Genomic DNA, 22,854 nt, shown 5'->3' with positions numbered 1-22,854 from the left:
TATGGTAATAGCGGCCAGACGACTCGTGAAATTAGCAGCGCTCTCGAAACGTGCGTAAATAAAGGTAAAAATTTTCGTAGAATATGCGGAGCTCGCGAGTGCCGGCTGGAATATCGGCTCATGTAGTGGTGAGTGGCGGCGCTTCTACGCTAACAAGACTGGCACTGGGAAATGCGCGTCGCCCGCTTTTGTGCTCGTAGGCACGGCTGCTTTTGGGCTCCCATCGTTGGTGCTGGTGACGTCTGTGAATAGGCAGAACGTGCTGCTTTTGCGGCCGGAAAACTTTCTGCTCTACGTGGTTCGTGACCGAGCTTTAACGCTCTTTTCGTCACGGCCCGATAACCTCGAGCCATAACAAAGCTATTACAGCAGTGAGAATCAGACAAAACGTACCGACGACGCGTAAGGACGGTAGCGCAGAAGTCTCAGGTTTCGTCGCTTGAATGCGTACTGCACGCGGCTAGGAAGGTGAGACTTCGGCTGAACTACACAGATTTTCATCACTTTGGATGGTGCCCAGGCAAAGGTGCACCCGAAAGCATGAATGGACGCACATGAGCAAGGGCGTGTCGGCACAGATGCATTTTAGCCAGCGCTTACAGGACCAGTGTTATTTTGCGGCCGCGTTGCCTCGTTGTCTCGCAAAAGAATCGCTTATTTTTGGCCAAGTATTTTACCTTCTCGGCTTTTAATTCCTGTTAGCTCCCTGATGCCCATGGCGGGTAAGATACGTCACGTGGCGAGGAAGCAATTTGTAACTGGTCAAAGAGCTCTTATGTACAAGTGGCGCGAACTGGATTTCCTGGCGAAGGTTCATACTTAAAACAGCGGGAAAGACGGAACAAAAGAAGGAGACAAGACGAAAGACACAAAAGGAGAGCGCCTGTGATGTCTCCTTCTTTTGTCCCGTCTTTCGCGGTGTTTTAAGTATGAGCTCTTATGTCGCAGAGCAATACATTAGGTAAGAGGCTCATCGTAGCGTGGGTTCCAGATTAAGGCAGGCCACCTGGATTTCCTAACCGCTCAATGACATCGCAGTATACAAACGAACGTCTCTGCATTTGCCTTCAGAACAGTCGTGACGTCAACAATGTGTGCGCGGCTTGTTGTGTCGTCTAATTCATCGGCTGTTCCAAATTCGCTCGCTCAGCAGAAGATGTCCACCGGCTGTGGGCCTAAAATGCTTTGAAGCACGCAGATGAGTACGGTGAGATTAGAGCAATAAGTTTTCGTGCCGTTGAGATAGCAAGACAAAGAGAAAACTTCATTGTGCGTCCCAGATGCGGGTAGCTGCTTCAGTGGATGGGCTGAGGCTGCAGCTCGGCGCAGCGTGGCGGTTAACGACAATGTGGGTGACGTGGGCCACCAGAGTGGCTACAGTGTCGTGCGGAGCGCAGCACGAGAAGCGGCCCAGCTCTGCTCGAAATGCAAAGAATACGTGCTAGGTCGAAGTTTGCGTGGGAAGCAGTGCGGTGAGTGATCAGCGCTTGGAAACAGCCAATATCTACGCGGGCAATACGTGACAGCACTGTGGCCAGGCCGCCTAAGCATGTGGCCGCATTAGAAGTCTGGAAGTAGGGAAATGATTTACTAAGCTAATTCGTGGTGAATGAGGTGTCGGGAACTAGGCGACTGAAGGGATGTGGTTATTTTGGCCTCTCTCTTTTTTGAATGTGGTGAATGGCCGGCTAGACCTTTGGGTTTTAATCTTCCGGAGAAGCGAAAAGTTTGGTCTGGCGCATGCCACAAACTCGGGCACGAACCCCTTCGTTCCCTTATATTGCCTGATTACCAGAACCCCTTGCAGAAGGACATACAGGGGAGTGGGCGGAGGGGGCAGAGTGTAGGTTGGAGTTCAGTTCTGCGTGGAACTGTCCTGGTAGCGTGTTGGTGGCAATGTCTCTGGCTGTTCGTGCGAATGTGATGGTGTCACTTTCATGAGGGCTTTCAAGAATGGCTTCGCCTAAGGGATGTGGTTTTTTCTTGTCCGCATTCATTTCTCTCGCCACGCGTCTGGCTATGGTGCGCGCAGCCGTGCGTGCAACCTGAATGGTGTAGCGATCCCGTGATCCTCTTGGTCGAGCAACTGAACCTTGATGCTACAGGTGCGACGGTAGGCATGGATGAGCCCCTCTATTCAGCCACAAACGCTCGGCCATCTTAGGAACTACCTATAGCTGGGAACAGTACACCCTTGTGGTATATATTTGACCACGTCAGCGTTTTCATTCCGTTCTGAAACACTATGAGGGCCTTTTAGTTGCGTTCTGGACGCTGCGTAAGCTTTAGGTGCTCGAGTTCAACTAACGATGCTCCTTGCACTTAGCCTTAGCTCAGTCCCAGTTTCGCTTCGCAGGGAGCCTCACGACCGCAGCGCTGTGTTGGGACTCCGTGATCGCTGATGCTGTTTTTGTCACCAGCCCTCGAGTTTTGTGAGACATTTCCGAGCCCTGTGAGCATATTAAGAGCATATACGAGGTTCTGGCGGGATGTAACAACGCTGAAAGCAGCACAGGGAGGAGCGAGCACAGTCAAGGAAGTTGCACATGGAATAACAACAAAAAACTCGCATTACGACCACCTGCTTGCGCCAGAACAACAATCTTTGACACAGTGTTGACAACACACTTCAGACATAACACGTTATAAAGGAAAGCAGCGGAACACTTATACCGTTAAGGATATCTGTTGAGCCATCCCCGAGCGGAATGCAAGTGGCACTGCGTAAGAGCGGCCAGAAAGGCTTGGTTTAAAACAGCCCACGGATGAGAGGCTCTTCCGGCTATAATAAAAACAATGGCCGCATGTGTGAGAACGGGGCGGCGTTACGGCCACTAACTGCAAAAAAAAAGAGAAAACAGAGAGATAAGCGCAGCAAAACACAACCTGAGCACGGGACAGCGTTTAGAGTTTACGCAACTGCCGAAGGGTACATCGGTGCCGTAAGCTGCAACGATAATCCCGTCATCCAGATATGGAGAAAAGACTCGCATTCTGCCTTGCACCCGCGACTTCTCGAGCAGTGTGCCAAATGGAAGCGGCATTGCCATGTCCGGGCAGAGCAAGTTCGTTCAAGGGCGGGGCAGTCACAACACGTGACCTGCCACCATTCTACTGCAGGTACAGAGCTGCGCACTTGAGGGAAGCGAAAAGAGTCGCGGTCGAGGCGAAGACTAGACGGGGACCCCTTGTCTCAGCTTGCGGGCATCCATGCTGTGCGGGCGGAGGCAGATGATAAGCCGCTGAAAGAGAAAAAACAGTGTTTGGCATGTGACCAGACAGCCGTTTTCTTTTCCCTGACACAGCCTCCTGGGTTGTGTTCTCCAAAAAAATCACTGACATATTTCTACGCTCTGCTGCGTAACACTGCCGACTCAGAAGCTGTCGCCCTGCTGCAGCCTGTCTCCTGCTAACGCCCAAGACCTAGAGCGAAGTCCAACACCTACAGAATTTGTGCGAGCCTGGGTTATCACGTATGAAAAGTGGTTTGGTTTGGTTTGGTTTATGAGGTTTAACGTCCCAAAGCGACAAAGGCTATGAGAGACGCCGTAGTGGAGGGCTCCGGAAATTTCGACCACCTGGGGTTCTTTAACGTGCACTGACATCGCACAGCACTCGGGTCTCTAGAATTTCTCCTCCAAAGAAATTCAACCGCCGCGGCCGGGATCGAATCCGCGTCTTTTGGGTCAGCAGCCGAACACCATAGCCGCTGAGCCACCGCGGCGGCTCTTGCATTCTTGTATTGTATACTACTTTACGTCGTGCTGTAAGGCCTGCTTATAATGTTTTCTTTTTATGTGCTTGTTATTTTGTGTGAACTGAAACACAGTTCAGCCAGCGTTTTGCCTGGTTGGTCACGTGATGACGCTTGACCGATCTCGGCATGAACTCCGCATTAGGATGTTGATGGTTTACGCCTCGGAAGCCTCCGTGTTGCAGTTGTTATATTCAGTACAAGAGGCCTGAATGGAAAGCTCCGTGAGGAATAATAATTAATTATTCTAAGTAATTCTTTCATTCCCAGCCTCATCTGGAGTAGAATGCCTGGCACACCTCTCCTGTAATAATTGATATGTATCTCGCTTTCTTTGAATCAAGGGCTCACTGGCACCGTGATGGATGGACATGAATAAAAAGCGGTCGCATTACAATAAATTTGAATGGTACATGTTCATCATGGAACACCCTAAACGGGACAGACACCATTTATACTGAACGCCACGTAGATTGCGTGGCGCTTGACTTCAGCGAGTAAGAAATATCAGAGATCCTCTACACCGTAAACAAGAAAAAATCCAAATAGGGGTTTTAATGGAGGTGTCCACCTTTAAACTCCATATGAGAAAACGCTTACTCCATAAATATGGAGTGAAAATATTTTAAATAACCTATTTTACTTCCGGCACTCAGTAATCAGGCATAAAAGAGGAATCTCCTCCTTATAACTCCGATTTTTAAATGGAGTTTCCTGGTCTCAATGCACCCGAAGTACTCAATGGAGTAAAAAATAAACACCATTTTGCGCAATTCGCCCCGACATCTAGCGTCTCCTCTGCTTCTGGTGAGTCGTCTGATAATGGCGGCGAGTGACGACCTCTTGGTTGCCATCGTCGCTTGATTTCTGTCACTTCTGCTCCTTCACGGGCGCCTGCCGCGGTACAAGATATCGTCTTCCCGCCGTTATCCGCTACAGTAAGCTACGTAACTGAACTGCTCCTGTGAAGCCCCCAGTTCCCTAACTATACCTGACCTTCCTTTGTTAGCGTTACCATCCCGTTACAGCCCTCGCCTAGGCCTAATTCTCGCAGGCTTTTTCAGTGTGGTTCTCGCGGTGTGTTGCAGCAGTTTAAGTGCGTTCCATGAACGTGGAACTGTGATAGAATGTAGTATCGACGCTGAGTTCTTGATTGACCTGATCAGGCTACATTCTTCCTCAGTCACATTGAAATGCCAAGCTTTAATGAAGTGAATATGAAAGAAAACATTGCCATTCCAAACTACCATCAGGGGCGTTTTCATTTTCAACATTTCTGGTCTGGTTTTTAGTGAAATATAGCTTGGTGCATGACCATAAAAACTACCCAGCGATTGATTTTCAGTTTTGAACTATGCATTATAATGTTACATCCCTTTATCTACGACCATAGCCAACCAAACGAGCTTGTACTGCAAAAGCAGAGGACATGCAGACGACTCCTGCCGCCGCCCCCTATCTTCGCCGCGGCTGTGCCCGATTTTGAGCCACCCAGTGCTGTGCTCACACTCTCAGAACACTTCGGTACCCTACTGAACCGTAGTTATCACGTATCCTTATTAAATGCCTTCCCATGTCCAGTTTTTTATTTCGTTCTCAGCTATGACATCACTGACTCGTGTTTACTGCCTAACGCTTTCTCCTCCCCTCTACGGCTCGCTGCACCTTACGCACTTTAATCTTGCGCCTTTTCGTTATAGTCCAAGTTTCTGCCCGACAGGTGAGTAGTGGCAAGGTGAAACTTCTGCAGGCTTTCCTGCTCTGAGCTTACAAAGTTATTTTCAGAGTTCAGTTTCTTCTGTACAAAGAGCTCACTAATAGATAGATTGTAAGTGATTATTTGTAGCTTGCCTGCTTTTCCATACGTTCGGGCCCTCGCTGATTAAAATAATTTACAATGAATTAAATAACGGTATGCCAGGAGGCCTCAGCCTCAATGGCGAGAACGAGATGGCGACGCGAATCAGCCCTGCCACGTCGTAGACATCAGCGCCTCAGAATCCGGATAGGAGCACAGGTAGCTTGGTTAGATGCAGTCGGGCACATGGCCTTAGCTGTCTGGCTGGCAATATAGACGCGACGCCGATATGAATGGTGCAGCTGACGTTGACCCTCTCGGCGTTTCGACAGCGGAGTAGGCCCGTTGTCCGACCACAGCAACGAAATGGGGGAGGCTTTCTAGTCGCAAGAACACGCGCGAGGAGCTGTCGAGGTCGCGGTGGCAGCCAAATGAGGAAGTCCAAAGGCCGTGATGGCATGTGCTATGGGGTAGTGTGGACCGTTCAAAATGCGACTACAGAACTCCAAAAAAGGCTTGCGCAGCGGCCGGGGCTGAGATGATGGGCTGACGATTTTCGCACACGGACGGCACGCCTGTCAGTATGCAAGCATGCCGGCATTATGCCGGCAGTATGCAAGCATGCTTAACAATGCCGGGACCAAGTCTTGAGGCTGTATTTCCGTACTGCTTACACGTTCTTGGCGGTGAACACCCAAATGGGCTGAAATCCGCCCTATTGCAAGGAACCTTGAAAACAATGAGTAGCATAGGGCGATTAAAAACGGAAACATAATAGGAAAACATACGTAAGAAAACAACGAAATGGCACGACAGTTGGAGCAAAGTTAAGAGCAAAAAATAAGAAATAAAAAGATTCGAACGGAGGTGCGCTAAATGACCGTTTCTGTCAAATGTGTCATGAGTATGGAAATATGCTGGATTAGACGTGGAAGCCATGTTGTCCAGTAGGTAATTCATAATCTGATGGCTCGTGGTAATGCTGATGAATTCAAAGCGAATGCATCACCATATATCCTTGCGAAACTGAGCTGATTGTAGAAGCTTTTCGACGTGCAGGATGGAACATCGAGGTGAAATGAACTTGCTCTATTCAAGTGTGCATATTTTTGAAATAGTGTTAGGAGAGCGATGCTGCGGCGTTTGCTTAATGATTGTAGAGAAAGATCGGTCTTAAGCTCAGGGACGCTTGAACGGTTGTTATGGTTTCGTGAAATGAATAGTGCTGCCTGTTTTGGATTGATTCTAAAGTGGTGATAATGTTGTTATGATAGGGAAAGCAAACAAAAGAAGCAAATTCAAGTTGAGGGCGAACAGAAGTACGAGGCCTGTGAACGTATATTAACTTTGTGTCCACTGATAATTTTCCTGTTTCCTGCCTTTTTATTGATACAGTCGTGTGAAAAATTAAGTGGTTCTAGCTTAATGCGTTTTGTAAAAAAAATTACGTGCCTAAGTTGCCTCTTTGGGCGCTGAGAGCGCTTGGCGAAATTCGCGCTATGGGGTGCTTGAGTGACTGTCGGTGTTTTCTCAGTTCTCACTGATGATTTCTCGCTTTGAAAGAGTTACTCATGTAGCAGATGTAGCTGTAGGATTTCGTAACTTCGAGCAGTAAGTCTCGATCTTGCAGGGACTCACCTGTTGGAAGGTTCCTTTGGTTTTCAGGAAAGCAATGATTATGTAGCCGGGAACAAAACACATGGACGAAGCAGTGAGGAGCCATCCAACGGATATGGACCAGCCTGGAAACTTGTAGTCCTCCCACTCCAGGGCCTTGTAGCGGAGCACAGCAAAGAGGAACATCGTCTGCCGACCAAGCACACCGAATGACACGTGCGCCTCCTGCTCAATAGTCTCGAGCTGAGCAGGCAGCGATGAACATTTACTCACGAACAGAAACAAGGGGCTTATATAGCTCCAGCACATGCGCCAGTAGAGACCCGGGAGGTGACCGAGCATTTCCTTGACGTGTTGCGAAAACCGGTTAGCACCTGAAACACGCAAGTGCCGGCACTGTTTCGGTCACTGCTGACTCGATGCATATCACACATGGCCTGGATACCACTCACACCCCAAAAGAGCGATACCTTGTGTGTTGGTCGGTGTTGGTCGGTGATTGACAGGTGAGCTTTTGAAAGATGTCTCTGATTGCGCCGATTGCCCAAGCTGGGTCTGTCGTTGCGCTACTTTCGGCCATTCATTTCGCGGGCCTATCGCGCAGATCGCTGACCGTGGGGTTGATCCGGGGCACGTTATTCTTGGCGTAGCTCTAAGCTCAAGGCCAGAGCTCGGGGACGTAAAAATTTATTAGTGTATAGCGAGCTCAGGCCAGTGTTCCACACAAGAGCCAGTCTCATTTCTAGATCTTGGTATAGCCAGGCCTACAGAGTCCAAACGCTGTCTACAGCTTTGAGGCCAAGAAAGAATCGCCCTTCCTTCCACTGATACCATCAAAGACTGAGGCGGTGCAACTGCTGGAACTCAACAGCGCCGCTCGATAGTCTTGTTTTTCTGAGAACTAAGACGTTTCGGTTTAGAATTACGACGCTAGCCTGGCTACTTGTTATTCCGTGGAATGATTCGAAACATCCTCTGAATACTCGCCTTCCGGAAATCGACAGCAGAACAAGGAATTGTACTGCGCGCGTGCTGCCAAAACTGAAGGATGTTTGCAGCCTTAAGTTAACGTAAGCGAAACGATAGCAAGGTGCCGCATCTTCCAATGCTATGTAAGCTGTTATAGGCGTGTTCCATTACAACTTTAGATGAAGCAGAGTGCATATGAGTTCGGAGACAACGAATAAAACGCAGCCGACAAAGCTTCCCTCCTTAAGAGGTTTGGGATAACTTCAAATTCACATTCAATATCGTAACGTTTGCAGATATATAATGTTGTCTTCGTCGAGTTCTCTTGTCCCTACACATAAGTAATTACTAGAATTAAAGAAGGAAGCAAATTCAAGCACGGTCACCTGATGACCATAACGACAAACTTTGGTCTATCTCGTCGTCGAGAGTAGGAATAGTTAAGGACAGAATGTATTGAAAGAAAAGGGGAGTAGCGCTTTCTAGAACGGCACATAACTGGTTGAATATAACTCCGGACATCCTCTGGGATTCGGGACATGACGGCGACGCCCCTTGCTCCAGCAGACGTGTTCAACATCGCTAGAAAAGTTATTTTCGCACGGGCTAGCTTCGCGAGTTGCGTTAATGCCCGAAAGCAGAATTTGTAAGGAAAGGCAGCATTTATAGCAGTTGTCTTTTTTAACCTATCACGCCTTTCCTTGCACGCTCAAAGGGGACAAAAAGGAATAGACTTACCGTAGAACCAACAAACTACCATTGATTCCACGAACACTATGAACAAGACTCCCGTCGCTGTTGCGTAGGTGTCTAGCAGGCTGACTATATAGTTTCCTCCCTGCAAAAAGAAAAAAAAAGTGTTCATATATCATGTTTATGACACACATCAGCAATCTAAATGAGGTGCATAGGCAAAAATAACCAACGGCGATTTTCTCGCTTTTTTTTTTAAGCCGAAAACGACTTCTGACGGCGCTGATATAGCTCCTGGTCTATCGCTCTATAACAGATAGCCTGCAATGTCATTTTGGCCCATCAATGATTTCTGATCGCGGCTTGGTCAACTGAACTTTTTGGATACCGAGCTACGTGCAGCGATGGGCTCCAAGGTATGTGTTAAAGTAAATGCACTGTTCATCTACTTGCTACTGGTAATTTTCTCACCGCGAAACACAAACTGCCCATGGCTGCCTGTCACCGAAGGCCAAATATTTTTCAGACGCCGTAGAGCGCGTTTGTCGCAAGAGCCCAAGGTTCGCATTGAAGTGGCCTACTGGTATGCAGCCACAAGACATTGAAACTAATGCCTAGACACTACGGTAGCCAAGACGTGCGCCAGAAAGAAATAGTAAGAAATGAAAGCAATTCGGTGGGGTTGCTCTCGCTTATAATGGAAGAAAGTACAAAGATCGCATGTTCATGGCTTGATGTCTACACAAGTATGAAGTGCTCTGAGCACATAGCCGTCTCTGAAGATTTAACGGAGTTCATTTTTTTAATGTCTATTTAATGTATCTACCTTCAGTTTTCTGCGTTCTAGGGCTCATACAGTCAATCATGTTACTTTATGTCACCTTTTAAAGAGGCGTCGTTCCCTTTTATCACTTTAAAACCTGCCTCTTTACCAGACGTGTTTCTTTTCATGGCTTTTATGGTCTTATATACCTTTTAGACCTTTACTGCCGCTGCTAAGCATTGTGACTGCGGGCCTATAGGGAGTATGCACTGACTTCACAGTGGCCACCATTTTGTGGTGCATATAACAGGCAAATGGCAACAGGCACATTAAATCCGCTTATCCCTACCGAGTTGAGTTTGAACTGCTTAAGCTACGCGATTTAACACAAAATGGCACCCGTACGTCATGTGAATACCTCAAATATAATTTTCGCATCTTTCAACAAATGATTAGAGATAGATAGATACAGAGAGAGGGAAATGCAGGGATGTTAACCAGAAAGGATTCCGGTTGGCTACCCTGCACAGGGGAAGGGAAGGAGGGGAATTAAAGAGGAAAGAAAGAAGGAGCGGGAAATAATCACAGTCTGCAAATCAAGGCAGTCTCTCTCAAAAAACAAAAGAGTGCCTTAAGAGGGTTCTCACACAGCTTCCACTCTCGCCGTTCGATGACGTTCTACGTCACATCAGCGGTAATTCAGTTCGTGCTACGTCCGCCGCTTAAGAGCGTGGGTGGCGCTGGTGAACACTCTCAAGGTTATGTTATTTGTAAACATAAATACCTCCGAAAGCAGAAGAATTGACAGCCGTCGCCGTAGCTCAGCGGTAGGGCACCGGACGCGTAATTCGGAGGTCGTGGGTTCGGATCCCACCGGCGGCATGTGGTTGTTTTTTCTTCTGCTTTTCTAATCAATTAGCTTTAAGCGTTAGCATATTCAGTAATATTCTTAATCGAACAACAGCACAAAATAAATAAATTAATTAAAAATCCCTCGTGTCGCTTGGTTGCTGTGGCTGTTGGCTTCTCTCATATTTATAACGAGCTCCTCATCCCCCCTCTCTTGTTTGCTTAAAAGAGTGCCTTGTAAGCCTTGATGGCAGTTGACTGTTGTGGCCACGGAGCGAGGATCTTGGCCTCTGTTAAAGGGCGAAGATCCAGGCGGTCCAGAGCACAGCGCAGCTTATGTCTTTCGGCCACAAAGGCAGGGCACTCACACAAGAGATGAGTGATTGTCTCTTCACAGGCGCAGTTCACACAAGAAGGGCTGTCGGCCATCGCGATCCGGAAAGCATACTTATTCGTGAAGGCAACACCGAGCCATAGACGACACAGTAATGTTGCTTCACGACGAGCTACATCACACGAAAGACAGAGGCGCAGTCCAGGGTCCAATGTCCTGAGCCGACGGTTGCACAACTCTCCAGTGTTCCACGCTGAAAGTTTGAGCTCCAGCCTCAAGAAACGAAGCCCACACGCTGCGTGGGCTGCGTAGCATGTTGACCTGGGTGTCTAAGTTGTCAGCGTTTGATGTTCGGCTATGTTGTGGCCCAAGGGAATGAATGAAACATCAACTCGCCCTGCTAAAAGCCTTCATTCCATGGCTTCTTTTGCCAATCGTGATATTATGTGCCAGCAAAAGATGGATTTATGGATACACAATTTGATTTACCTATTTTCTTGCCCCTCGAATCAAACTCATGACCTCTAGACAGAAAAAGGGACCGTCATCACCGCTTGGAAGTGAATGACGATGTAGCCTAGCCATTGGGATCCGCACCAAAAAAAAAAAAAAACTTCGAGGACACGTGATTACCGCTGAGATTTTCAGCGTGTATAGCTTTACTGCGTAATTTAGAGGTTGCGGATTTTTTGTTATGTTTTAGTAATTCGATCAATCTTACAGATCACTCTGCAGGTCTTTGCTGAGAGAAACGCGCCAAACGATTGCACGCTGCAATGTGTGACGGATGCATTTGGTTCGCTTTTCTGCTTTAACCCCGTACCTGCCCGCCACCGCTGTATATTGCTTGTTTCATAACAATCGTCGCTTAAAAAACACTCGTATTTAAAATATGTAACCCATACACTGTCGCTTATTTCAACATTCATTACGTCTATTGTGCCGCTATTTGCTTGTTTCCAGTGTTTTTTTATTGTTAAAATTTCAGACACATAGAAGCTTTTCTCTACAGTTAAAAAATCGAATTGGAAGGCGGCTGAAGCTGGCGCGAAATACATGCACCTATTTTTCGTCATTATTGAAACAACTATTTAGCTTGACCACAAGCTTTACACATGTCGTGGTCACAGAAGTCTGCCTCCTACAGTTAAAACTATGTCATGACTCTTCTTGTGGACTCGACGTCGACGAATGGTTTTCCGGGTTCTTCAGAAAAAAATAACGACTAAAGCTAAGTGGGTGTAAGGTCCGGGCTGTTCCCGCCATGCTTCGAAAGTTTCCCCATGGGTCTTGCCAGAAGGTGGTGTGCCCGGTGTGGACAAGTGCTGTCATGAAACTGGAGTGCTCCTGTTGTCAGGAGCTCCTTCCGTTTGTATTAATGCATTAGCTAACTGTTACAGTATTTCTCAACATAGAAAAGAGTTAATTATTGTGCTGGATGCATGAAGTTCAGAAGTTCATAAAAATGCGTCATCCTCACTCGCCTATTGAGAGACTACCATCTTCGCTTTAGCAAAGAAGATAATCAGTACCAGCAGACAGACTCCCACTAATTTTTTTGTCATGAACATCGGCGCTGCCTTCCAAAAATTAATAGAACGATTTCACCACATTCTACCGGCTCATAACGTCGCCATAAGCAGCACAGGTCAGACTGCAAATTGCCGGTAGTGGTCCGCCGATTGGGTTCATGAAGAAAGCTCATCACGGATTACACCCCGTAGTTGGGAGGAGACTGAACCAGCGCAGGTATTTGTGCAATGTGCTAGTCATCCATGCGCTCACGCAGCACTGTACGCTGTAGGGGGGGGGGGGGGGGGGGGGGGAGGAAAGCTTAAGGCTGAAAGCATGTGGCAGTGCTCCGACCTCTCGGCTAGCTTTGCAGCTCACCGGGTGGCGCGTGCTGTATTCGAACTTTCCATACACGATTCCTACGAAGTACATCGTACCTTGCAAAAATAGCGCAGTGCAAGAAATTGAAAATGTGCACCGCTACTCAAAGTTACAAGGACTACAGTGTAGTGTGTTCAGCTTTTCCTCAGTGCTCTTTCTTTTAGGAAATAAAGTAAGGGAGACGTGACATACATGCCGCTGTATTTTTCGAATAAAGATGTGTTTTTAGTTCCGTGTATTGAGTGTCCTTTATTTCTATCTGTACACGTTTTCCAGTCTGCCCACGGTGATTAAAAAGTGGCTCGACCAACAAGATACTTTGGTTTTGTCAAATGTGAAGCAGGAGGCGTGTACCAGCGGGATTGTTCAGTAAGCATGGACAAAATAAAGAAAGTACAGAGGACTTTAATGAAGGATCCCAAGCATTCCATCAGTGCTATTTTGCCTCAGGGACTGTAGCTAACAAGGGCTTGGAGTGTTGTGATGACTCTTGCAATTTGGTGCTCATTCAATCATAGATTCACAGCTATGGAAAAAGTTATTGAAAAAGTGCTCCAGTACTTAGTTATATCCTTAACCTTGCCATTGACGTTGGCGAATTTCCAAGGGCCATGAAAATTGCTAGAGTGTCGGTGCTGTATAAAGGCGGTGCTATCAAAGAACCCACAAACTATCCACCTATATCTGTTCTGCCCGTGTTCTCGAAGGGGTTTGAGAAAATTTTATACATGAGATTAAATAACTTTTTCAATAAGATAGGCCTTATTTCGGATGCGCAGTATGGTTTCAGAAAGGGAAGGTCTACGGAGTCAGCACTCTTGGCGCTCAAAGAATGCATTATACAAAATATTGAAAACCGACAGATTACCCTTGGGTTGTTTATAGACTTTACCAAGGCTTTTGACTCTGTTAATCAGGATATTTTAACTGCAAAACTCTTAATAAATGGCGTTCGTGGTAAACCTCTTCAGCTATTCAAGTCATATTTGGAAAACAGATCACAATGTGTATGTATTAACAATCGAATGTCATCCCCATCACATATATTAAATGGCGTCCCGCAAGGTAGCGTGTTAGGTCCTCTATTATTTAATCTGTTTATTAACGACATAGTTTCTGTCGACACCACAGTTAATTTCGTTATCTATGCTGATGATTGCAATATTCTCCTTTCAGGTACCGATGCAAATAATTTAGTGATCGGATGTAATCCTTTGCTTGAGAGAATTGGTCATTGGTCACAATCAAATCAGCTTAAAATAAATCCTAAAAAAACTAAGGTCATGCTTTTCCGGGCTCGAAATAAAGCATTTGTTTTAGATCAGCCAATTAAATTTAATGGACAGGATACTGAAGTGGTTGAGCACCACAAGATTCTTGGCCTTACATTCTCCCCATATTTAACATGGGATTTACACGTTGAGAGAATATGTAAGAAGCTTTGCTCTGCAACTGGCGTAATATCACGTACACGCGCAATTCTTCCGGTAAAAATAAAACTTCAAATATATTACGCTTTGTTTGCCTCACAAATTAATTATTGCAGCTTGGTGTGGCTAACAAGAACTAAAGACAACCTAAACAAAATTCTCGTGCTACCAAAAAAGGCTATTCGTCATATATTTTGTCTAGATTATCTATCTTCCACCCTATATTTTTTTCAGCAGTACAAACTTATTCATGTAAACTATATGTATGAGTACAGACTCTTACGCTCACATTACTTTTCACCTGTCAGTTTTCGGTCACTTTTAGCAATTACTGGTCCATTGCAGCATCACACTAACACCCTGAACACACGCAGTATAGACACATGGCTCGTACCCTTTTTCCGCACCCACTACAAGCTCCAGTCTTTACGCCACAATCTTCCGTCCATGTTAAACAAATATCAACACATCAAATGTTTAACACCTGTTCAACTTCTACAGCTTTTTTCCAATTTGTAACGCAGTTTTCGCTACAGTGTTTTCTAGTTATTCGTTCATAGTTTCCTTCCACTTGCTCACGAAGATGCCTTCTCATTGTTCATGTGATTTGTGTCAATCTGTAACAAAAAATGCAGTGATTTTGCACACTTTTCCTACTGACCTACTTGTAAGTGTTTCTTATTTTTTGTGAAGATTAATTTTTCATGTTAACCTTTTTTCATCATTATTATTAGTATTGTTATTATTTATTGCTGTCGTCTATGCTGCCTTGTAAGGGTTGCCTGGGCCTCGTCAAGCTGTTTGATTACAGCTTTTAGCCCAGGTGACCCACCAGCCTTTCTGGTAAAAAAATCTCAAGTTCAAGCTCAAGTTATACGGACCGGCGAGGCATATCTTTGCGAATCTTTGTTGCAAACCTGCACAATGCGCGTTAACCAGTCGGTCGTCAAAGCTCGTTCTCTGCAGCTTTGCAGAAACACGAAAGAAGTTGCTTAATGTGCGGCGCGGCATCTTTGGGAGCAAAATATTGGGACCATGCTTTTCGAAAAGCCCTGAGAAAATAATGTAATATGGGGACGTCTAAACAAAGAGTGATTATATTGTTGCTGGGAGGTCTCCACAAGCAATTGTGCAGCGCAGAGAGGCACTCGAGGACTTCACACTTTGCGAACACTCACGCACTTCTTTTTTTTCTTCCTCTTAAAACATGGCACTTACACAAGCTTAGCCTCGTCATCTTCAAGAGCACCGATAGTCTCTTGTTTCTAAGCGGGTAGCACTACCCCCCTGGGCGAAGTCACCGTCGCAGTAAGCGCAAGGCGGGTGAGGTGCAGTGGGAATAGTACGGCTTACGGCGGGCAAAGTGCACTATTCCGGCAGGAGGTGTAGTAGAGGGGTTCCTGGGATGGAGCGGTGTGATCTCCTAGGTCACATCGGTCATTTGGCGTAAAACACGGTAAGGGCCCGTCTGACGAGGTAGAAGTTTTAAGCACAATTACAAGGTAACCATGTGGGCTAGTTGGTGTATATCAGACATAACTTCACCAGCGAAAGTACGATACACCAGAAGAAGAAGAACACAGGACAACGCTGGACTAACAACTGAAATTTAATCGAGAAACGGCCAACCTAGGTCACCAGAAGACGCCTCTGTATAAGACACACTAAAAAAAAACAAATACAAATATGGCGATTCACCAAGGACTGATTACACGCTCTATAACTGGCAAACAACAAAAGACGCATATTTTACCTATCAAACGTGCACGCGCGCACTTCTGCTTAATAAATTAACTTCCTTGCTAGTGAGATGCAAAGAGGGTGCACTGACGTACGTGTCACTGCCTTGCAACGTAATATGGCAGGCCTCAAGGATTTCCCTCTCCGCCCGTTTTTTTCCTTCTCCGATTACTGAAATGTTGTTAAAAGGCGGAACACAGTTTTTACAACTCCTGAAATAACGTGGCAGATTATTTTGATCAGAAAAATTTTTCAGGGAATTGTTATGTTCGCGTGCCCGGCCATTAACACGTCTGCCAGTTTGGCCCGTGTACACTCTACCACATGACATAGGTATCTTGTAAACGTCATGAGTCGATAAAGCAACGAACTTGCTGGCATGCTTCACAGTGCAGCTCTCGGACTTCCCCCCTCATTGGCCTTCGCGACTCGTGAACACAAACCAGGCATATTACAAGGTGCAGAGAAGACTACCGTCACGCTGTGCCCGTATGTCACTTTCTTCAGGTTATGCGAGACACCGTGAAGATAGGGCACCACTTCAACCTTCTTCCCCTCCAGTCTAGCAATTCGAGACTCCCGTGTGTTCTGGTTCTTAATTTTCTGCAGAATCGACTCGGCAACTGCAGTCAGCTCGTCAGCCGGATAACCCGCGTCACTAAGTCGGCGGACTTGCTGGTGAATGCTGTCATTCATTGCATGTGGGCAGCTCTTCTGCAAGGTATTTCTCAGGCAAAGGCTAGCTATGGCTCTTTTAATCAGCTTGGAGTGCGATGAAACATAAGACAATGGCGCTTTCTGAGTTTTGGGTGAGTAGCTCCAGCAGATGTGGCCTTCGTTAAAGGTTAGCATTAAGTCTTTGAACCGAATGGCATTGTCGCTAGGCATTTCATGCGAAACTTTAGTGCATTGGCAGTCATGAAAAAAAAACCATGGCTGTGGCTTAGCTTGGTTAAGCCCGGTAATTGCGAAAGCAATATCCGTAGCTACGCCATGGTTCAGCTGGTAGTGTAGCTGGTGGTGGTGCGTGTGGTTAGACTTGTGGTGATGCATCGGTTATAGAATCCAATCCAATCCAATCCAACTCAATCCAATCCAATTAAATCTAATACAATCTAATTCAATATGCTAATATGGTAGCTACCGGCCTCGCTACGCGACGGGCTGAAAGTGCAACTAGTATTGCTTTTGCAATAAAACACTCTGGACATTGCTGACGACGGTTGGGAGCGGGTCACCAGGTGCAAGCTTAAGAATTAGAAATCGTCAACATATCTGAACACACTGAGAACGTTGTCGTCATTTAGGTTGCGTCGCAGAGAGTTGTCAAACCTGACCAAAAAAATTTGGCGCAGCACCGGCGCTACACTAGCACCAATACAAATGCCATTATTCTGTACGTACTTTTTGCCTTGAAATTCAACAAAAGTGGGCGACAAGTAACACACCAAGAGCTGAATGTCTTTTGCGCACAAGCCCACACGATGGGACGGGAGCCAGAGGAGCACGAGGGAGCTGGGAGGATATTGCGCATCACGGTGGATACTGTCGAAGCGGAGTTTTTGTGACGATTGATGGGCAGACAAACGGTGACAAGCAACATGGCGGCCGGTGTTGGCGCGGGTGATGCCACCACGAACATAAGTACTGACGGAGTCGGCGGCGGCGGGCAGTAGCGTATCAAAGATCATTAATGGGTTTCCTCCGAAAAGAAGATATGAAGGCACGTATCCATCGGTATCACGAGGAGAAGAGTTATAAGCGAATGTCACACATAGTAGGCTAACGTCCTAATCGCGAGAATCTTGAAAAACATACACAGAGATCACGTCAGTGAGCGTGCGGTTGGGACGACCCATGAGGCCGTTTATCTGAGGGTAATAAGCCGTGGTGAAATGGGGTCGAACGGAGCATGAACGAAGAATTTCGTCTACCACTCGGGAGAGGAAGCAGCGGTCACGGTAGTTGAGCAGTTAACAGGAGGCGCCATGGTGTAGTAGGACGTCATGCAGACAGAAGCCAGCCATGTTACTAGCGCAGCTGGTCGGGAGGCCGCGCGTGACCGCGTCCCGCTCATTCTCATTCTCTCATTCTCTCGTCTCTCTCAACGTGGCGGCCAGCACTGCTCCACGTTCTCCTTACTATACAACCCTCCTCTGAAGACCATCGCCATTTCGCGAGCTTCTTTGTCAACGACTGGGACGATCGCTCGGTGGTTCCGGGTAGTGTGACCAAGAAGACGAAGCTGGCAGTGACGCGGGACGGAGCGCTCGCGCTAGGCCAGTGGCCATTAAAATCCCTTCACCGTCATCAGTCATCACTTCTCATTCTTCGGCTGGCCGCCACGTAACATTATTTACAGAGGGAAATCACACAGCGCGGCGCAGCGGACCAACCGGGCAAGCGGGGACCAGCAACACAAAAGCACTTAGTACTCTTCACTGCACTTCGTTCCCTTCGCGTTCCACGAACGAGCGGAGCATGAGGACCTCGTCTACGGCGGTAAAAATATTTCTCACTGACTACTTTGAAGAGGGTAGTGGATGAATTTTACTGAGATGGCAGTAGCAGTGGCACTTGGTTAAAACGCTGGCGTCGTTCGTGTGCACCATTGCCGAGTGAAATCGCCGCCCTCCAAAAACCCACCCACCTGCCCAACCCAATTCAATCATTTAGAAGCGCTGCCCGCCTCCAACTTACCTACTTGAATCCTCCTCAAAAGGCCTCAGCCCACTAGAAGCGCACGCACCAATGGAAAGAAAAAACGACGGTGAAATCGAATTCAAAACCCTGCGGGAAAGCCATCTGCTGTCTGCACCATTTAGCCACTTCTGCGTCTTATGCTATCAAAAATGAACGTGTCCAGGAAGGACCAGAGAATCAGTGCACTCATACCGTGGCTTGAAAACCATGGCGCGCCAACCCGTTCCCTTCACGTGCACTGAACTATTTTGATGCTGAACTATTGGAGTGGTGAACTATTTCAGGAGGAGTCGTCGAGATGAGTAGGTGTCCCTGGCCGCCATTGTATCTGGTCCTGACCACCCTAGATGTTTTTTATTTCTTTTGTAGTTGCACAAAGTAGCAGCCTGCAAATTCTGACTTCAGTTTCTGGAGAAAGTGGTGCGTTGAAGAACTCACCGAATGGTTGAGTGTTTCGCAAGCGCACAGACAATTGAAGCTGCACCAAAAAGTGATAAACCAGGCGTGATTATTTTGAGACCTGCGTCGGCCGAAACCGACTTGACTCGACGACATTACTTTTTGTATCATGCCCTTCTGCATCGCTACTGTGTCGATGGCGTCTAAGGCACGCCAGTATTGGAACAATCGATCTTGCGTCTAAGCAGCGTAGGCGTACCGCAGTTGCGCAGCGGTTGAGATAAAATGCAATCACCAAAAGTTTTATCATTTTTGCTATTGAAAAAATATTTTGTTCTCTGTTTCTTGAAGATGTCGTTGCCTATGTAAACATTAGGCAATGTTCACGCCATGGCAGCTGAAGTTGAGCGCAAGCATGGTGTACCCAGAGTGCTCGCGCTCAGTGCCCTTTGGTATCCGTGATTACTAATTCGGATCCTTATATGCGTGCGGGTACGCCTCTACTCTGTCACATCCACACCGCTAAATTCCTGCAACGCACACATCATCGGCACACGCACCCATGAAAAATGTTTCGAGCCTTCCATTCAAAGGCATCATTTTGGTATGAAGTACGCTCATTGGTACAATGGTACAAAAAGCGCTGGCGCATGCGCTCTTTGCAACCACCATTGCAGCCCTCGCATTGCAAGCATGGCGCAAAGCATTGGGCTCCTCTTCTTCTTGCCCTTTGCCTCGATTATGTCTGCCAACAAGCCCGCAACAATGGGAGCAGCACAAAAACTCTGGCTAGGAGTGCAACGAACCCTTCGCCACCCTGGAGTCGGCTGCTTAAAGGGCAACTGCAGAACTTTTTTGAGATTTTTGCGATATTCAAGTATTCAAATCTATATAGGCTGTAGGTAAAGCATGCCAAGTGTTTTTGCACTAGCATTTGAAATAGTGACGTAATCGACGATTGAATGTTGCGCTTCTGCTCAATGCACTGGAGGTGTGCAGGAAAGTTCAGGGTGACGTCACGGAAGGTATAATTTCAAATTACCGCTGTCGTCAGCCGCACCCTGCCCTGACTTGTTAGACGCTGCCAAACAACTCTCGGCAGGGTTTGCCTTCGGTGGCGTTGCTTTTTCCTTCAAAGCAGGCGTTTGCGCGTTAGAAATGTATACCGATACCTTCGATGACGTCATCATGTGTCCCCCACTTGGCGTTGTGCGCTGCGGAGAAGCTTGAAGGGCGTCCGGATTTTAATCGGCGACTACTTCCCTACTTCAAGCGCTAGCCCAAAAAGACTTCGCATGCTTTACCTCCAAGTTTCACACATTCGACCCTCTTAAGCTCGTTGATTTCTAAAACCTACGCAGTTTCCCTTTAACTACTATGGACGTAACCGATCAGACGCAACAAATGGAATAATTTAACTTTGCTCAAAACTCTCCTTGTGTCTTAAAATCTACTTCGCAAATCTGTAATATCTTGATCAATACGCTATATTCGCGAGCTTCTAATCCAAAATCGCTGAAAACAGAAACGTACAACCTTTGTCAAAAGTTTGGAGCCCAGGGGGTTTTCTTTTGAGACACACTGTGTCGTTCCTAATGGATCTCTAGCGCTCCTGGACATGAGAAGATTTCTGGTACTGCCTCCTGCAATAGGTAGGACTTCCACGAATGCTCCTGGAGTCCCAGTATAAAGCTTGGAAGTGAACCCCTGGGCTCTAAACTTTTGAGAAATACTGTACCTTGAATATATTCAGCAGACACGTACTTGTGACTGGGTCAACCTGATGCACGCGGAATGCCTCCTATAAACTGATTTCATTATAAAAACATAATCGTGGCTAAGTGCGTGGCTGTCGCATTTGAGAACGACGAAGCAAAATAATTGTCATGTGTACTTAAATACAGCAGGCGGACCGAATTTCGCCCCACAGATATGGCAACACGTCACCAGAGGGGCTTGCGTTTGCACTGAACGGCCTGCGCATTTCAGGCGCTTTGCTTCAGTTTTGTGAGAAAAACGCACTAGAGGGGCAGGACTTTAGGCAACAACTATTTTTTTTTGTTTTATAAACCCGGATGACGTCGTTTTCTACATATCTTCTCACTGGTTCTAACCAGAAAGTGCGAAATGAAAGTAAATCAGTCATATGAGGTAGTTGCCTCTAAATGACTTCGAAATTACTGTAGTTTGTAGCGGTTGGCAGTTAATTGCAGAAAAAAGGCAAGGTTTTACGACCTTCACTTTTAATAGATGTTTTAGAAGCGTTCGTTAACCCCCCCCCCCCCCCCCTTCCTTGCAATTTCTTACACGGATTAAAAAGCACGATAAAAACGGTATACGTATACATGTATTAACTGCGTGGTTGGTGGGAGGCAGTAATCAGGGAATTCCTGACTACGGCCAAAACATAGGAGGAAATTGCTGGGCCCATTCGTTTGTCCTCTTGCTTACCCCCCCCCCCCCCCACACACACACACACACGCACGCACACGCACGCACACAGACACACGCACACACACGCGCGCACGCGCACAACGCACACACAACGCACGCACACGCACGCACACAGACACACGCACACACACGCGCGCACGCGCACAACGCACACACAACGCACGCACGAACACGCACGCACGAACACGCACACACGCGCACACACACACACACACGCACACGCACGAACACGCACGCAAACGCACATCGGAGTGGGCACGGGAACACTTCAGGAACCACGTCATCTAAGTCCTGCTTTCCCCGACGCAGGTTGCTCTCGTACTGAGTTGGCTGTTTCCGTAGCCAATATCTTTGGCATGCGTGTCCATCGTGCCGCGACCAATTCCACTACCATCCAGCGACTGCCACAACGAGACATCAAGTTTCACGCATTCCATGGATCCGCCTGTACTTGGCCAGCCAGTCCCATCGACTACAGCATCATTGGCCAAGGATATAAGCGACCACCTCACTGATTTCGGCTTTAGTGGGCACAGGAACACCAAGAACCACGTCGTCTATGTTCTGCTTTTCCCCGACGCAGGTGTGTACATTTTCTTTGTACGCCAGAAAAAGCGATGACATTTGCCTATTGTTCCCGTGCCCCGAAGTGCTCTGTATTACATTGTGCGACTGCTTTTCTATTGCCCTTTTATTGTTACGCTCCGGTGATATTCAAACTAACCCTGACCCTACTACTCGCTCTGAATCGCTTTCAGAATTCGAATCCCTCCCCGACAATCCCGATAAACAAATGTCTTCTCTGTCGACTTCTGAAGGATGTACAAGCGCGGTCAATTCAGAGCTCGGAAACGCAAGCTGAACTGGTCGTGAATATCAAATCCATCAAAGCAGGCCAAAAAGCTATCGATACAAAAATAAGTGATGTGCGAATACGTCTAAACGATTTAGAAGAAAGGCTAACATTCTCGATAATTACAGCCGCGACTTTGCGTGCATGCAGGAATCCATTGAAGTCCTAACTTCGCAAAATTGCATATTACAGTCGCGAGTACACGAGCATGAGGACAGGTCTCGACGGGAGAACTTACTTTTTCATAGCTTGCCAGACTCCGCAGAAACATGGGAAGACAAAGAAACTACGCTGAACACCCTTCTTGCCAAAGTCGTTGACGCCATTCCTAATAACCAAATTCAGCGTGCCCATCGTCTAGGTGCCCTTTCCGCTCAAAAAACAGACCCATAATAGCTAAATTCAGCAACTACAAAATTACAGAACTAATCCTATCGAATCGCAGCGGATTCTAAGACCACAAAGTTACAGTAAGCGAAGATTCTTCGCCCTCGACTGGACTCGCCCGCAGGAAGCTGAGTGTGGTAAGAGCCAGACAGGATTACCTAAATTTCGTCTCCGGTACAACAAGCTATTTTTAAACAAAAATACTTCATGTACAATTC

The 22,854-nt window shown here is 47.0% G+C and overlaps 1 protein-coding gene across 1 annotated transcript in view; it reads right to left on the bottom strand.

The window, feature by feature from the left end:
• Positions 1 to 2,898: 2,898 nt before the first annotated feature.
• Positions 2,899 to 22,854, bottom strand: part of SerT (Serotonin transporter) — a 239,687-nt gene continuing 219,731 nt past the window's right edge. The window contains exons 10-13 of the mRNA XM_089567951.1: positions 8,877 to 8,976; positions 7,443 to 7,543; positions 7,191 to 7,358; positions 2,899 to 3,242 (exon numbers count right to left, since the gene is read on the bottom strand). Of these exons, the coding sequence (XP_089424077.1) occupies positions 3,174 to 3,242; positions 7,191 to 7,358; positions 7,443 to 7,543; positions 8,877 to 8,976 (438 nt within the window). The 3' untranslated portion in view covers positions 2,899 to 3,173. The remainder of the gene's footprint in view (positions 3,243 to 7,190; positions 7,359 to 7,442; positions 7,544 to 8,876; positions 8,977 to 22,854) is intronic.

The sequence above is a fragment of the Amblyomma mixtum genome, chromosome 2 (genome assembly GCF_055824585.1).
Source record: "Amblyomma mixtum isolate Tamu chromosome 2, ASM5582458v1, whole genome shotgun sequence".
Taxonomy (NCBI): Eukaryota; Metazoa; Arthropoda; class Arachnida; order Ixodida; family Ixodidae; genus Amblyomma; species Amblyomma mixtum.
The sequence above is the reverse complement of the archived record's forward strand: the minus strand, read 5'-3'. Positions and strand labels throughout refer to the sequence as shown.